This window comes from Heterocephalus glaber, unplaced genomic scaffold (assembly GCF_053883595.1).
Source record: "Heterocephalus glaber isolate CG9 unplaced genomic scaffold, H.glaber_assembly_v1.0 deba00001460, whole genome shotgun sequence".
NCBI lineage: Eukaryota > Metazoa > Chordata > Mammalia > Rodentia > Bathyergidae > Heterocephalus > Heterocephalus glaber.
In genome coordinates this window covers 8,186,578-8,203,833 of record NW_028258307.1, presented here as the reverse complement: position 1 = coordinate 8,203,833, position 17,256 = coordinate 8,186,578, and the positions used below count along the sequence as shown (strand labels likewise).

The 17,256-nt window shown below is 58.1% G+C and overlaps 1 protein-coding gene across 5 annotated transcripts in view; it reads left to right on the top strand.

Moving 5' to 3' along the window:
* Bmp1 (bone morphogenetic protein 1) overlaps positions 1-13,601 on the top strand; it is a 42,623-nt gene extending 29,022 nt beyond the window's left edge. For 4 of the 5 annotated variants that reach the window (XM_087216852.1, XM_004848284.4, XM_004848286.3 and 1 more), the window contains 8 exons: positions 297-422; positions 1,103-1,263; positions 1,660-1,840; positions 5,722-5,847; positions 8,648-8,775; positions 9,095-9,308; positions 10,968-11,218; positions 12,890-13,601. In XM_087216852.1, the coding sequence (XP_087072978.1) occupies positions 297-422; positions 1,103-1,263; positions 1,660-1,840; positions 5,722-5,847; positions 8,648-8,775; positions 9,095-9,308; positions 10,968-11,218; positions 12,890-13,024 (1,322 nt within the window). In that variant the 3' untranslated portion in view covers positions 13,025-13,601. Of the gene's footprint in view, positions 1-296; positions 423-1,102; positions 1,264-1,659; positions 1,841-5,047; positions 5,848-8,647; positions 8,776-9,094; positions 9,309-10,967; positions 11,219-12,889 lie in introns of all 5 variants that reach the window. The other variant, XR_015453385.1, reaches the window with a different exon arrangement.
* The last annotated feature ends 3,655 nt before the right edge of the window (positions 13,602-17,256 follow it).

Here is a 17,256-nt window from a genome sequence, read left to right as displayed (position 1 = left end):
AAAAGGGGTGCGGTCACACTATCCCCACCGTAGCCTGCGTAGAAAAACTGAAGGAGAAGTGACAGATGTGGTGGCCACCAGCCAGCCTTGGGTGCCCAGAAAGAAGGTCCTGTGGGGTCCACCTGCGGGATTCTGAGCAGCCCCCTGGAGGGGGGTCGCTCGGAGCTGGGCGGACAAATGACGCTTACAGCTGACTGCCCCTAGCGATGGGGCCAGGGGTGGTGGCAGAAAGCTCCAGCACAGCAGAGGCCAAGCAGCGAAGAAGTCCTGGTCTGGGACCCCCTTTTCCTCCACAGAGGTGGACGAGTGCTCTCGGCCCAATCGCGGGGGCTGCGAGCAGCGGTGTCTGAACACCCTGGGCAGCTACAAGTGCAGCTGCGACCCTGGATACGAACTGGCCCCAGACAAGCGCCGCTGTGAGGGTGAGTGCCCCAGGGTCGCCTCCGGACCCCCGTTCTGTTCTGTGTGCCCTTGGAAAGATCCCTTCCTGGGGAAGCCCGAGCAGTCCCCTCGAACTCTGTTCCCAACTCGTGGGTAAGAAGTGCGTTTTTGATTGCAGCCCCACTTCACTGTTCCCAGTGTGATGCACACTGGCTTTGGGGTTCATTCTTTCTCTTTTGCTAAGGCTGATCTTGACTTGCTAATTGATGTCATCACCCACCAGAGGGTATTGATCCACAGTTTGGAAACCACTGTTCTCAGCTAGGGTCTGAGTCTCAGACTCTCTGTGTGTGTCCCCAGGGTGCCAGTGATAGCATTTTAGGCTGGTGGCTCCAGCTCGGATGACCTTGCTGTGTCTCTGAGCAGCCCCTCTGCGTGCTTCCCAGACTCCCCTTTCCCCTGCTGTGCCCCTCTGCTCTGCAAAGCCCTGTCCTGTTCTCCAGCAGAGGGGGCAGAAAGGGCCACGTGTGTACCCCCTCAGCTCCTCTACTCGCTCTTCCAGGCCACCTGTGGAGTCCCCCACCTTGCCTTGCCCCTCCTATCTGTCCTGAGCCCTTGGACTGGGGGACCCCCGTCTCCTGACTGCACCCCAGCATGGGCTCAGGCCTCTACCTGCAGAGAGGACTCCCGGTGGGTGATGCTGCCTCCTTTGTTCCCCTAGCTGCCTGTGGTGGCTTCCTCACCAAGCTTAATGGCTCCATCACCAGCCCTGGCTGGCCCAAGGAGTACCCTCCAAACAAAAACTGCATCTGGCAGCTGGTGGCCCCCACCCAGTACCGCATCTCCCTGCAGTTCGACTTTTTCGAGACAGAAGGCAATGATGTAAGTGGCCCCCAACGCTGCAGCCGAGGAGGGCAGAAGGTGTGGGATGCAGGGGTCCAGCTCTGTGCCTGCCTCTAACCCTCCAAAAGAGACCAAGCAGAAGGCTCTTCAAATGTAGAGGAGGGGGCTGTCCCCAGTTCAGGGAGGCCTGGCAGGTGCAGGGGTGGGGAGGCTTGGAGGAACACATGGCAGGTAGGAGTGAAGAGCACGAAGTCATAGCCTATGGAGTGGTAAAGGGTGAGGGGCTGATGCCTGGGCTTTGTGGGGCCCCCAGAAGCACCCAGTGGGGGAGTAGATAACTAAAGGCAGAAGGATCAGTAGGATGGGGGCTTCCTCAAGGTGGAAGTGGTCAGGGGAGGCTTCCTGGAAGATGCAGTAGAGCTGGGCCCCTTGCAGGTATGCAAGTACGACTTTGTGGAGGTGCGAAGCGGGCTCACCGCTGACTCCAAGCTGCATGGCAAGTTCTGCGGCTCCGAGAAGCCCGAGGTCATCACCTCTCAGTACAACAATATGCGCGTGGAGTTTAAGTCCGACAACACAGTGTCCAAAAAGGGCTTCAAGGCTCACTTTTTCTCAGGTAACCCTGGACTGCTTAGCTTCCAGCCCTGCCTCCCCTTGGAGAACAGGGCTCGCCCTCCCCCCACCCCTGCACCCCACCCCTCCCTGTGCCCGGCCTGCCCCCTGCTCCCCACCAGGTCAGCCCCGCCATGTCGGGACCCCATTACCCTGAGCCCTCAAGGTCACCATGGTGCCAGGGCTGAGAAGGACAGACAGACACGGGCAGGGATGAAAGGGAGGACGTTCCAGGTAGCAGGAGCCTGCGGCCAAGGGCCAGGAAAGGGCGGTTCTTGGGAACAGAGAGTTCAGTTTGGCTGAGGACAGTGGGTGAATGGGAAGAGCCGGCTGTTTGCCTTGGACCATGTGGGGCAGATTATCCGGCAGCTGCCCGACCTCCAGGCAGACCCTGCACAAACAAGAGGTTCAGACTGGGGTCTTCCAAAAAGAGGGGTTGCTTCCCTCCCTCGGCTACCAAAGCCTTTCCTTGCCCACCGAGGCACTCCCCTCCCTCTGGCCTCCGGAGCTCAGAGCTGCCCCACATAAGGCTGGGGCTCTAGTCCCTTGGTCTCCTCTGGCCCCTCTCTGGGTGGTCTAAATGGTAGCCAGACCCCCCCCCCCCCAGCATCTAGAGGCAGCGTCCCACGAGACCTGTTCCCTTCACCTTTGGCCAGGGTTAGGCTGCAAGGCAGCTGATGTCCTCCAGAGGCAAAAGGGCCCTGGACTCAGAGGGCAAAAGCTCTTTAGGGTGGAGTGTGGAGAGAGCAGGGAGCCTGTGGGCTGGTGGAGCAGGTGGTTTTGTGGGGTGTGGCCCGGGAACCGTCACTCCCGACTCCTGGTGGGCTAGGCGTAGGTCGGGCTGGAAGCCCAGGGCAGCATCCTTGCCGCTTCCCTTCTCCCCTCACTGCCCAGGGTCCTGCATTCTCCAGCTCCCTCTGTGCCTGCCGTGCACCCCTGCCTTCCCCACCTGGATGCCATGCACCTGGCCTTGGGCTCTGCTCCCCTGCTTGGCATTGCCAGCTGCCCTGCTTAGCTTAAAGAGCTTCTGCCCTACTTCTTGCTGCAACACCACTCCCTTCCTTCCCTGGGCACCCCCAGAAGCCCTGCACGGTGCTCACCAGAGGGCTGAGGGCATGTAACACCTGCTCAGGGTGGGCTCTGCCCCAGGGGAATCATTACCTGCTTACTCTTGTCTCTTCCTGCTCTTCTGTTGCTCCAGTCTTGAGGGGGCAGGGGGGCAACATCCATCTGTCAGGCCTGGAGTTATCACCTGGTCCCCACCCCTGCACAACGCTGTGCCCACTCCACGCTCAGCCCTGCACAAAACACACACGCACACATGTGAACTCACATGTGCACTCACACACATGTACACACACGCATTGCCCTGTCCCACAAGAAACCTGCAGAGGACCCTCACCGGTGGGCAACAAGGTTCAGCCTTGGGGCCCGGGGCTTTTGATCCAGGCCCCCCAGGAGGGGGGCTGTTTGGACTTTTGGGACACTCATCGAGGAGACCCTAAGCCAAGAAGGAGAAGCAAGAGCCTGAAGACCTTCGGTCTGACCCCAGCACCTCCGGGGCATTTGGGCACTGTAGGGTGAGTGCCATCTCCTTGTGGGGCCCATAGCCACCTCCTCCTGCCCCTGCCCCTCCTGCCACTTGTTCCCCTGGCGCTGAGGTGGGGCTTCTGACTCCCCTGCCCGTGCCAGAGCCCCTTCCCTAGGGCATGGGGCAGCCATCCTCAGGCCTGGGCCTCCCTCCCTCCTCCTGCAGCCATACATGTGTCCATTCACTCATTCATTCACTGAGTATTTCACCCCTACTGTGTGCCAGATACAGGACAGGGGACTTGGGGTGCAAATATGAGGAACTTAGGGAGTCAGACACATTAGGGAAGACTGTGTTCAGTCCATGAGCTGGGCCCCCTGCAGCTCCCAGCAGAGTCCCAGGAGGTGTCCTCAGTGAATCCCAGGACTAGTCATGGGGTACCCCTTGACCCTCATTTCCCACAGGCTAATGCAAAGGGCAAAGGCAGCTTTCTTGGAAGACTCCCTCCGCGGACTCCCCTCTGCAGAATAGAGAAGGGTCCCTTGGGAGGGGACCTGGGGGCTGCACCTCTCATCCCCGTGTTCCTGTGGGCCCAGGAGGTCTGGCCCTCCTAAACAGGGGTGGGGAAAGCAAGGCCTTCTGGGAGGCAATGCTCCGGCTTGGGTCCTCTGCTGAGGGAGACCAAGAGCAGCAGGGTCCCTTGTCACAGACCCCATCTGGCCAGTCCAATACCACCTTGGGATTCATGTCTGGAATTCCGGGTAGCCATTGGGATCCCCACACTTTCCTCTGAATGCCTGCCTCTGTGCCCTGCCAAGCACACGGTGCCCAAAGTGACCACAGATGGACCTGAGAATAGGCGGCCATGTCTCTCTTCGTGTGTCAGTGCACATGTGTGTATGCGTGTGTGTGGGTCGGCCAGCATGTGAGCAGCTCCATGTGTGAGCGAGCTGCTGGTGAGCCCGGGCATCTGTGCATGTGTGTGCGTGTTCGTGTGTGTGTGTCCACATCTGGCTCCCGGCACCTGCATGTGCACCTAGCTGTGTGCATCTGTGCCTGCCTGTTTCTGTCTGTGTACATGTCCCTACATGTATGTGGGAATAGGTCACGTGTATCTCCTGTGTGCACATGGGCACAGGTTTGATGGGTGTCGGTGCTCGTGCATGACCATGTCTCCAGTCTGCGTGTGCATGGTGCACTGTGGATGTGTGTCTGTCTGTGTGTTTTTGTGTCTGTCACCAAGTCTGGACCACAGTCTGTGCGTGCCGGCACTGTGCGGGAGTCTGCCTGCGCACATTTGCGTGAGTGCGTATGTCGGTGTCTCGCACACTAGATGCAGCTGCCATTGTGGGGGCACGAGCAGAGCTCTCACCCAGCCCTCTGCACACATTGCTCCCTCTGCCAGCGACTCCCTGTCTCTCAGTCCTCAGTGTGCACATCCCGGTCCCTGAGTGGCTCGGCCTCTGTCCCCTGTTGCTCGCTGTGCCTCCTCCCACCTGCTAACCCAGCGCTCCCTCCGTGACTGGCTGCTGGACATGGCCGTCCTGCATGTGTGGCCGCCTGCCCTCCCACCCTGCCCTGCCTCAGGCCCTGGGTCTGGTTTTCACTGTTTTCCCTCCCTGGTCCCTGCCCTCCACCCCCACCCCTTGGTCCCTTCTCTCCTTCTCTCTCTCGTTTCAGAAAAAAGGCCAGCTCTGCAGCCCCCTCGGGGACGCCCCCAGCAGCTCAAATATCGGGTGCAGAAAAGAAACCGGACCCCCCAGTGAGGGCTACCAGGCCCCCCAGACCCTTCGTTACTCAGGAAGCTCACCTCGGATGGAGGAGTGGGCTGGGGCCTGCAGAGCCTACCTGCCCCGCCTCTGCTCTGCCAGGCCCGCCCCTCCTCTGGCCGCACAGAACTGGTGCTCTCCTCTCCTCCCCTGTCCCCCTCAGCCGACAGGGGCACCCCCTCCCCATTTTGATGGTGTCTGTGACATTTCCTGTTGTGAAGTAAAGAGGGACCCGTGCGTCCTGCTCCTTTCTCTTGCAGTCTGCTTGTCCATGTGTCTGTTTTTCCACTTGTCCGTCTGTCCAGTAAGCAGGTAATGGTAGAGGTCCCTGTGCTGGTCAGCTCCAGACCCCCGCCCTCCCTCCACCCACTTCTACCTTCTCTCCCCACAGCTGGGCTCCTCTCAGCTGGCTCCGCTTGAGGCAGTGCCCAGACCCTCTCCCCACCCGGCCCCCTGGCTGTCGCTGGGTCCTGCGCTCTGCCGATAGGAAAAAGCCCAGCCGGGCCTCCCACTTCCCCTAGGGCCAGCAGCCCTGAGGCCTCCACAGAGCCCACACAGACCCTCTGCCCTTGTTGCCCCCTGCAGACAAGGACGAATGCTCCAAGGACAACGGCGGCTGCCAGCAGGACTGCGTCAACACGTTTGGCAGCTATGAGTGTCAGTGCCGCAGCGGCTTTGTCCTCCACGATAACAAACACGACTGCAAGGAAGGTAAGGCAGGCTGCACAGAGACCAGGCTGACGGTGGGGCGCCAGAGCCTGCAGGGGCCTCATACTGTCCTGGGTGAGGGTTAGGACATGAAGAGCTTGGTCTGTACTCGCCTCACCGGGCCAGTGACCTTGATGGGGCTGCCTTTCACTTCGGACCTGCCGCACAGACTCCCTCCCCTTCCTGAAGAGTCAGAGGAGCTCACAGCTGCCCCAGGGCCCCGTTTTCAGGCTCTTCTGGGTGCTAGTGCTTCTTAAAACTGTGTCATGGGTCTTTCTGTCTGTAATGACCTCCCTCCAGCCACAGCCCAGATAAGACAGTGGTTAAGAGCACAGATGCCACTGGGCAGGCTTCTCAAGCATGCAGCGCCTGGTCCACGGGACACCCACAGCTTTTAACTAGAAGGGGGCTTGCTCTGATGCTGTCTTCACTGCATCCCACCCCTGGAATGGGAGGTCTTGATGGAAAGGAGGGCTTTGATAAAGAGCAGCATCAAGACAGCCAGGAGAGGGTGTGAACATCTGGGGAAGGAGGCCTGGCCATCTGCCTTTCTCCTAGGTCCCTGAGAAGCACTCATGGTCCCTCACTCAGTTGTAGGCTAATGACAGTTCTCCAGTTCTGCAGGGGAGTCAAGAGGAGGCGCCCTGCACCCAGGGATGTTGTGTCCTTGCTGAGGAGAGACATGAGTGTGTGTACAAGGGAAATAGCAGGGAGATCAGAGTCGGGTGGGGAGGGCAGAGTGACCATGTGAAACTGCATCTAGGTAATGGAAACAGCCTGTAGCTCAGCGGGGGAGACAGGAGCCTGAGTGGCCTTCACAGGGGACCTGAGAGGGCCTGCTCTGAGCCCTCGTGGCGGTACGTGTGCTCTGAGAGGCTCTGACTCTAGGCCCAGATTTGTGGCTTGCATCCTGGCCATCTCTTTTTCCTCCAGCTCCACGGTGCAGTGGCTGCCCGTTGGCTGTCAGAGGGACCTGCCAGAGTGTGCAATCCTGAATAGTGATCATTGGCTTTTGAATTTGCATTTGGGAGGACACACTGTTCAAAGGTGGAAGTCACACTGCTGTGTATTGAGGAGACATAAGTGGTGAGAATGTGGTGACAGCCAGCTTTCCGGAAGGTTGGCTGGGAAGGACAGGAGAGAGGAGGGGCCGTAGCTGGAGGAAGAGGCTCAGGGGAGAGCTACTTGAAGGTGTGCTGAGCTTTGTGGGCTCAGGGTCGGGAGAGGTACAGGGCATCCTTTGTGGTGTGAGGGCTCCTTGGTTGTGGGCAGCTCCCAGAGGGACAATCTGACCATACAGGGAGGAGGACACCTTCTGTAAGGCCACTAGATGGGAGAGAAGAGAGGCAGGGAAGGTTCATATCTGGGGAGAGGTGGGCTGCAGCTGAGTTAAAACAGGCTTAGGGAGGCAGGACTGAAGGCTGGGAGCAGCTGTTGAGGAGCAGTGAGATGGAGCTAGCAGAGGACAGATCCAAAGAGTGCCTGGTGACTTGCAGGCCCTGGTGAGATGGGGTTTCCCAAGGTTGACGGGCAGTGTGCTGGGGAGCCAAGGGTCAGAGGTATCATCAAGCAGTTGGGTGATCAGCAGTGTTGTCCAGCTGGAGAGGGAAGTCATTCTGCCTGGGAGGAAACAGTTGGCCCTCTGGGTCCGTGGCTTCTGTCCCTGTGGGTCCAGCCACCCTCAGATTGGAAATACGGTTAGGCTGACTGTGGTTGCATCTGTACAGAAAATGTACAGACTTTTTCTTGTCAAGATTCCCTAAACAACGCAGTGTAACAACTATTTATATAGCATTTACATTGTGCTAGGTGTTATGTAAGTAATCCAGAGACCATTTAAGGTAGATGAGAGGATCTGTGGAGGCTCTGTGCAAGAACTATTCCATTTTATATAGAGGGTTTGAGAACCCAAGGTTCTGGAATCCTCCTGAGGTCCATGAACAAATCCCCTGAGGATATGGAGGGACAGCTATCCTGGGAGAAAACAGAAAGAACAAGACTGCAGAGGTCTCCTTAAAATGGAGTAACCATTGTTAAGAAAAAGGGGACCTGAGCACACTGGAGATGTGGAAGGTAGCAAAGCCTGGGATGAAGCTGGGCATGGTAGCACATGCCTGTAATTTGAGCATTTGAGAGGCTGAGGCAGGAGGATCCCTGCAAGTTCAAGGCTAGCCTGGACTACATAGTGAGTTCAAGTTCAGCCTGGATGACGTAGAGACCCTGTCTCAAAAGAAAAAAACCACAAAAATCCAAAAATTGGGGTGAAGTTGTACAGAGGAAAGATAAGCAACAGAGCTGAGGAGTCAGGGGCCAGAGAGGTCATGTGGGGTGGGCCAGCCTCCTGCATGTTGACATCACCCAGGATGGTGGCTGGGATGGAGCAAGGGAGGTGGGCTGAGTCAGGAGCCAAAGTCCACTGTGGCTGTGGAGGCTGCAGGAGCCAGTGAGTGACAGTGTCAGGATGCACAGAGGTTCCTGGCTGGGGAGCTTCGAGAGGGTGTGAGCATGGGACATTCCTGGTGTGAGGGTTCCCAGGAAGACATGATGTGACCAGAGCCACAAGGGGCCGGGGGCTAGGGCAGGACTGCTTCTGTGGGTGTCACCCATGGGGCTCTCTCAGGGCTTCTATAGGAGCAGGCAGTCAGGTTTTCACCTGACGTGGGTAACCAAATGGAATGGGAATGGTGGAGGCCTTCAGTCCTTTTCCTAAGTGGGGAACAAGAGACAGGAAGAGCCTTCCTCACAGGAGCCCTGGGCGCATGGGGTCCCTGCCAATCCTTGTATGTCACTCATATCCCCACAGCCGGCTGTGACCACAAGGTAACATCCACCAGCGGCACTATCACCAGCCCCAATTGGCCTGACAAATATCCCAGCAAGAAGGAATGCACCTGGGCCATCTCCAGCACCCCTGGGCACCGGGTCAAACTGGTAAGGCACCCGCCCGCCAGCCCACATGGGCACCACCATGTCTCCATCCCATGTGGCTGCTATTTTGTCACCCTAAGCCTGTGTGAGGCATGGGTGGTAGCTACAGACAGGGCAGCCTGGCTGAGGCCACAGGCCTGCCATCCCTCTGAGGACTAGTCGTCAGTCTGGATGGAGGCTTCCTTTCCCAGAATACTTTGGGGCTGACCCTGCTGTCACCGCTCTCATACATGAGCTGGGGTCTAGAGGCCTGGGCCTGGGCCTGGGCTCCCCGATCCCACCCAGCTGCATCTAATCCGTGCTTCTTCCTCTCGCCCTGCAGACCTTCGTGGAGATGGACGTCGAGTCTCAGCCTGAGTGCGCCTATGACCACCTGGAGGTGTTTGATGGGCGTGACGCCAAGGCTCCCGTCCTCGGCCGCTTCTGTGGCAGCAAGAAGCCCGAGCCTGTCCTGGCCACAGGTAGCCGCATGTTCCTTCGATTCTACTCCGACAACTCGGTGCAGAGGAAGGGCTTCCAGGCCTCGCACTCCACAGGTGAGGCCGCCTCAGGCCAGCACGTCGCCCCATGCTCTTCCTTTCTCTGGAGGCCTCTCTGGTCCTGGTCTTGAAGCCAGGCCTAGGGCAGGGGTGGGGCTTAGGGAGAGCATAGGAGAGGTGGAATAGACCAGCCCTGTGGCTCCTGCGAGCAAGACAGTGTTCTGACGGCCAGGCTGAAGGAGCAGTCAGCACTGGTGGGCAGGGGAGGTCACCGTTAGGGCAGAAAACTGCCGGGGTTATAGCTCAGGGGTGGAGTGCTTGGCTACCATGCACAGGGCTCTGGATCCCTAGGGCTAGAAAAATGCAGTGGGGATGGGGGTGCGGTGATATCTGGGGGAGGGGAGGCTAGGGAATTTAGGGATGAATGGGGAGGGAGGCCCCCAAAGTCCCCATGGCAGCATATGTGTCAGTGCATCTGTCCTCCCATACTGCAGCCCCTAAAATGCCCTGGTTCACTTCCTGTGCAGATATTTATTAACATGTTTTATGTATAAAACAGCTTTCTGAGTGCAGGTCACAAAAATGTAGCCAGCAGATGAAGACCCCAGCCCTTGAGAGCCTTTCTCTGTATTCATTTGCTTAGCCAGCCACCGCTGAATTCCCTCCCTCCTCCAAAAGATCAAGGCATGAGGCCTCCCCATCGCCCACCTAGCAGCTCAGTCCCACAGGAGATAAGGCAGCGGACCTTCACAGCATGAGACCAAACACCCCAATAAGGATGATAAGGTGCTCCCCCAGGCCTTGTGAGTGGGGGCTGGTGGCATCATTCTGAGTGGAGGAGGAGAGCAAGCCCCAGCGTGGCTCAGGGCATACACAAGTGACAGTGAGTCACTTAGTTTGGCTGGAGAGATGGGTCTTCGAGGACAGCAGTACAGTGGAACCACATGACTACAGAGAGAGGCTGGAGCCTTGGCCTGAGAGACTGGAATTCAGCCAAGGTTTCAACCAGCAGCTTCAGTCTCCTGCTGGGTCCTGAGCCACCTGCCACGGGTCCCAGAGCTGATGGGTCCACAGCCTCCCTTTGCCTCTCCTCTTTAAGTCTGGCCTGACACAGTCTCCCCCCGTCTTCTCCCTACCTTCTTAGGGGAACCTGAACACAGGCCACAGGAGAGGGGCCAGAGGGCATCGGGAAGTCAGTGGCCGCTGATAACCCTGTCCTGTGTGCTGTCATATGCCCTGACCAGCACAAAGTCACAAACCAGAGACCAAAACTCCATCTGGCCCACAGACCTCAGTGTTTGGCCCACAGCATGTTTTTTAAATATTTGAACAACACTAAAAACTCAGGAGTTTTCAGATAAAACACAGCTTCTCTCTTGAAAATGGAAGCTCGGGGGATAGCAGGCCACATTCTAACATGACAGTCTTCATCTGGAGCAAATTAGAAATGTCATTTTTTGACAAAATAACACTTCCCTTCACTCAGGGCGCCTCACCCCGGAGCATCCCGGCTCCTCCTCGGGGGCCTATCCAGAGGTGGTGCACCAGGCACTTTCTCTAGCCAAGTCCTGGGCCAGTCCCAGGCCACCCGTCATCGTCCACGTGGCCTGTGTCCCCAGCATCCGCCTCCGTCTTGAGAGTTCAGCGTGGTGTGGCACAGTGCCTGGCACGCTGCAGCGCTCAGCGGGTGGTGGTCCATCTCATCATCCCCTGCAGAGTGCGGAGGCCAGGTTCGGGCAGATGTGAAGACCAAGGACCTGTACTCCCACGCCCAGTTCGGTGATAACAACTACCCTGGAGGCGTGGACTGTGAGTGGGTCATTGTGGCCGAGGAGGGCTATGGTGTGGAGCTCGTGTTCCAGACCTTTGAGGTGGAGGAGGAGACTGACTGCGGCTATGACTACATGGAGCTCTTCGATGGCTATGACAGCACGGCCCCCAGGCTGGGACGCTACTGCGGCTCAGGGGTGAGCACCCTCCAGGCTCCGTGCCCCCTGTTACCCTTCACCTCTCGCCCCAATCCCGAGACCCAGTGGCCCTCACAGCCTTGGGTGCTAGGCCAAATGGCAGCACATGCCTGCTTCTCTGCTGGGGCAGGGACACCCGGTCTGGCGGGTCCCTCGGAGGGGCCAGCCCCAGCCAGGAAGCTGGCATCTGTTCTAGGCAGCACAGGGGTGGCTGCAGCCACGAGACCAGGCTCTGCCCGGACCCAGGCCTGCTCAGAACCAGCTGGGTTGGGCTGCAGAGTAGCTTGCATCTGAGAAGAGGGACAGAGGTTGCCTATCTCCCTCAGCCCTCAGCCCTGTCCCAAGGCCACTGCCAGGGCCTGGAGTAGGGGGCAGAGGTTGGGTCCTGAGCTGAGCTACTCTCACCAATCCTGGCTGGGACATAAAATGCTCTCAGCTCCTTCTCTGCCAATTTCTCCCCTTTGTGAGAGGCCAGCTTGTCCTGAAGCCACTGCTGCTGCTGTCCCAGCAGGTGGCAGGCACACAGCTTGATGGGCTTTTTCCCGAGGCTGTGGGCTACCCCGGGGCTGCTTTCGGTCCCTGTAGTAAGACCTTGGACTCCCGCTTCTCTCTCATCTGTTTTAATTCTATGGTGTCACCCCCTCCCTGCACACAGATGCCCTTTCAAACACGGACACTCGCTCTCACATGCGTACTCCGGCGCACTCCCTGCCCCCACCTCTGTCATGGCAGCTCCAGGGCAGCCTGGTGGCCCAGGAGGGATTAAACTTACCATGAGTAGTGGCAGCTGCTGGGCCCTGCATTGGCTGAGCCTCCTACTGGGAGCAGAGCTTCAGTCTTGGATGACCAGCTGGGCCAACGTGGAGTGGGCAGTGGGAAGCACGTCCAGCCCCCAGCCTGGCCGCCCAGCTGCTCTGCCATCCCTTAGCTACCAAGCCAGTGCCCCTCTTCACTCTGCCCCTTAATCTGAGTCACATGCCACATGGAATGTCTCTAGGGGGCTCTGTCCAGGGACCTCCCCCAGGCTGGGACCACAGACACAGTTGCTGGAAATGTCCCCAAGGCTCTCAGGAAAGATTCCTTCTGTGCCTGAAGAAGCAGGGCATCACTGGGGCTTGTGAAGCCACCTAAGAAGGGCATCGCCTGGCACAGACCATGACCAGGGTCAGGACAGGCAGAGGGATGGGGTGGGAACCACAGGGTCCAGATTTGGGAGTGGGGAGTGGCCTCTTCCTGCTGCTTCTCCCATACTCCTACAGGGGGGAAGTGCAAGCCTGCCCACCCAGTGACCTCCACCCTGCACGCTTCCACACTCATGCTCTTGCTGTTTTTCCCCACAACCCAGCTATGCTTAGAGAGCGGAGAGTGGAGACCCTTCTCTGCTGTGTGCAGTTCAGGGACGCGAGGCCCAGGGAAGGAGGGGTGGCTGGCCCAGGACTACCCTACTAACTAGTTAGCAGCACAGCTGGGTTGAAAATGGAAGGCTGACTCTGAACTGAAGTTCCCCCAGTGCCCATTAAACTCCCAAGGCTTGAACTCTGCTTCAAGGGGCTGGAGAATCCGGTAAACATCAAGGAGCCTCCTGCTTTTCTAGAACTGGGTTCTTGGGCAGGGAAGAGAGAAGCGCCAGCCCCTCGCCATCCTCCTCATTCCTATCTCTTTCTCCTGCAGCCCCCTGAGGAGGTGTACTCGGCTGGGGACTCTGTCCTGGTGAAATTCCATTCGGACGACACCATCACCAAAAAAGGCTTCCACCTACGCTACACCAGCACCAAGTTCCAGGACACACTCCACAGCAGGAAGTGACCCTGCCCTGAACAGGGGCAGGGATGGCGTCCTGCTTCCCTCAGTCACCTAGACTGGACAGTGGGGGTGGCGGGCACAAGGTGACACACCGTCCCTCACCCCCAGACACCAGGACCTGCAGGGCTGGCAGGCCAGGTGAGGCCGTCCTCCGAGGTGGGGGAATTGGACTCCTCATAAGCCACTTCCCCAAGATTCCCTCAGGGCAAGGGGCCAGGGCCAGGGTGCCGGAGCTTTCCCTGAGACACTTGAAGTGATCAGTCCCTGGGGACCCTGCCCGGTGGCAGGTGTCAGCAGCACCCTGCCGCCTTCCCCACCGTCTGTACACACTGTATTGTGTATAGCCAGTGGCCCGTAATCTTCAGTGTAATGTACCTTTCCCATCCCTTCTCCAGCCTCCATATTGTGACCCCCAACTTCTCCTGTTCTGGGGCAGGAGTGTCGGTGCATGTTCCCCAGGAGCCACTGTGGGGAGATGAGAGGAGGGGGTGGAGAAGCAAGACAGGGCTTCTCTCGGGCCCACTGGCTGGTCAGCCACACCAGGGCACCCCAGCCAATAAACCGAAAGTGTTAACGCCAATGCATGTCCTGGGCCAGATGTCTGGGATGTGGGGGTTGGGTGGCTCCTTCCAGATGTGCAGGCTAGCTGGGTGTCTGAGGATGGCGTGTGGCCAGGACACCTGGCTTTGCTGGCTGCCCTTCCCTCCCACAATTCTAGGACCCCTAAGGGTGTGATTTCACACTTGGGTGCACACACACACACACACACACACACACACACAAACACAGCAGTCTGCTGGCAAGCTGCTTATGGAAAGGGAGGGGTAGAACATTCTATAATGAGTCTGTTTTGGGGCCGGGAGGGAGGAGGTATATAAAGGGGGTTTGGGATGTGTCTGTCCATCTGGCTTTTCTGTCTCTTCATCTGGGGAAGGAGTGAGTGGGCGGTAAGCATGTCTGGCTGGGGAACCCGGCAGGAGCCAGAAAACTAGCGTCAGCCAGCACAGATCCACTTGCCACCCCATTGCCTGCCCTCCTGACACCAGACCTTGAGTGCTGGCCCGGCAGGTCCTCTGCTGTGGGGGCAGGAGCCAGACGCTTGCTAAGCAGCCACTGCGCAAACATTCCAGCTCTGGGCTCTCTCCACAGGTGACCTGAGGCTGTCCAGAGGCCTCCTTCCTGCCATTGCCCCTCCCTCCCTTTCCCTCCCTTCCCAGCCAGCAGTGAGGCCCAAACCTGTGCTCCCTGGGGAAAAGGACAGAATCACACCCCCTTCCCTCCCTTACAAGGATGCTGTCCCTCCCCTTTCTCTCCCTGCATGTCACAGGGAGAGAACAGAGAGAGGATGGAGGACCAGATGGAGGATGCTCTTATGCCTAGGTTGGCCACGGCTCAATTCTGGAGCGAGCCAGGCAGCCTGCCCAAGCCCTGGCTCCCTGAGAGCCTGCAGTGGACCATCAGTCCTTTACTAGCCCCAAGCTCCTCCCTCCTGCAGGGACAGATGCTGTGCCAAATGCTGTGTGGACTCTGGGATGAAACTCCCAGGAGCAGCAGGACACAGTGCACTCTGTATTGGTTCCTATATATCTGCTCTTTAAGCAGAAAGCAGTCATGGAGAACAGGAAGTGCAGGCAGGGCCCTCTTCTTCCAGGAAGCCAGCCTCCTCTCCTCCAGGTCAACTTGCCATTGGCTCCTACATGGCAGGACTTGTAGTCAGTGACTACAGGCTCTCCATATCAATGCTCCAGGTCCTTCCAAGGTTCTAAGGACTACGGTCCCAGCTTGACTGGCACAGGCCTGAAGGATCCAAAAACAATCCTGTCCAAACCAAGGGGCTCCAGCCCACAAAGCACCTGCTCCTCCACCCCAACAGGGTCCCTTTGAACAGCAGCACTGCAGCTGGAGCAGGCTGGGGGCCAGCCCATGCAGCCTCCCCAGGCACAGGTCCCAAGACTCCATCATCCATGCAGACTTGGACTCTGGGGACTCAGGGCCTCCTGGGCCCATCTTCAGAGACTGCAACCTCTCAGGTCCAGGGTGGGCCCAGCAGGGGAAATGGGGTGTCAGCAGTAAACACAGAGCATCTGGGAGACTCGCACCCAAGCTGACACCCTGAGGAGGGCTTTGTGTAGGTTGGGACCAGCATGTGGTCTCACTCCCAAGCCACTCTGTGGAGTGGATGCAAATCTTGACAACCACTGAGCACATGTTCAGAGCAGTTCAGAGTGCACTGTCATGGTCAGGAAGCAGGAGGACAGGCCCGCCTGGATGCCGCCTCTAATCAGGCAGCATGAACCCCAAAGCATACATGGTGGGGAGGGAGGAGGAGAGGGAGGACAGTGAGAAAGAGGAGGAGGAGGAGGAAGAGGAGGAACACCGAGGCCAGAAAGTACCAAAGGAAGACAAGATGGTGGGCGAAGAGGAGGTGGAGGGTATGGAATGGGGCTGTCCCGGGGCCGGGGGTGGGAAATACATATTAGAATTTGGGAAGTCACTGTGTGGTCCAGGCGAATCCAGCCTTACCTTGTGGCTGCTTCAGAGCTCTGGACCAGGCCAACTCCAGTGCAGGGCAGATGATACCACAGCCGAGGAAAGCATGGAGACTCCTCCACCCAGCCCCCAGCCTGAGGTCCCCCAGAGACCCTGGTCCTGAGTGCCTGCCTAGCTGTGGTAGAGCTGGGCTAGAACCACCCCAACTCTGGGCTCCCAACTTGGAATGAGGCCGAGACAAGCACAGCCCAGAGCTTCTGGACTCCTCTGTCTGGAGCACCTCGCTAGTCCTTAGCAGTCAGGGGATCTGGCTCTGCCACTGAGATCTATGATGCTGGCTAGGGGTCCCCTCCCTGGACCTCTGCTCCCCAAAACTGTCACCTATTCCTAAGACTCTTCTAGCCACAGCCAGAAGCAAATGAGAAACCCCAACATCTAGGCTCCAGGGAAGCCAGGGTGCAGGGAGCCAGGCTGTTGGAATGACCAGGACTCTCTGGAGAGGTCCCGGCTTTAAGGACCAAATGTTAGCTCAGCTGCCAAACCAGAATGGTGGATGCCCAGCTCTCCTCTTTAGTCCCCTTTTCCCCCTTTTCTCAGACCACAGGATCACAAGCTTGACAGCAAACACAGACCACTTTGAACCCTAGCTGTATCATTGGGTGGCTGTGTGACTCTGGATAAGTCACTCACCCTCTCTGAGCCTCAGGTTCTCCAACTGTAAGCCTGGGATGACAAGAACATCTTGCATGGTTGTGAAGAAGGGATGAGGTGACCTTTGAGGAGAGCCAGTCACCGTGCCAATCGAATAGCAGACTCTTAAGAAAGGGCCTACTTTCCTTCCTTTTTTCCCCTATGAGATGGTTTTCTCTCCTGTGCTGCACTATTCCTGGGTGGTAAGGAAACTTCTGGGCATACTAGTTTCCAGCTCAGCACTGGCTACTCCTGCCAGGGGGCACTGCTTAACCCACAGCAAGGAGGGGCTTGCGGGAAGCAAGGGACACATTTCTGGCCAGCTGGTAGCCTTTCTGGGCACCTCCCAAGTCACACCCTGTACTTGACTGTCCCTACGCACAAGGCTGATTCTGGAATCCATGAAAAGATTTGCTGCTCCAGTTTTGCAAAAATAGAAAAGCCTAACTCAGAGAGGGGGGGGGAAGAGGGCAGCCAGATGTTCTCCCCAGGGAACTGTAAGCCCCCCCCCCAACCCAGCCCCCTGCCGACCAGAGCTGCCATTCTGCCCCATACTCTCCCCTCCTCCATCCCAGAACATCTGGTTCCAATCTCCTTCGGATGCTGGGGCCACACCGTTTTATGGCCAATCACCTCAGCTTAGCTTCCTGAAGGCCTCCCTCCGTTTTGGGGAATGGGCCCTCTTCATCCCTTTCCTCAGGACCCTAGCCACTTCTTTTCCTAACATGGAGAAGAGGCACATTCCAAAACCAGACAAAGCTGTCAGTGTCCTCGGAGCTGACCTCTCCTCCCTCTGCTCTGGAGGGTGGGACATCACCCACCCAGGACTGGAAGGAGAGATGCTTTCCTGGGAGGCACAAGTGGGCAGCGGAGTATGCATGTGCCTCTGCACAGAGAAGGCAGGAGGTGCGCGTGTCTTGGGGACATGCGTGTGCAAGCATGTGCTTGTGTTGGATGTGCCTGTGTGTTTGTGCCCCCACTGCAGGACACCCCACCTGTGACCTGGAGCCTCACCCTCTCACCCCTGCCTTGTTTTCCCTCGATGCCCCCACTGG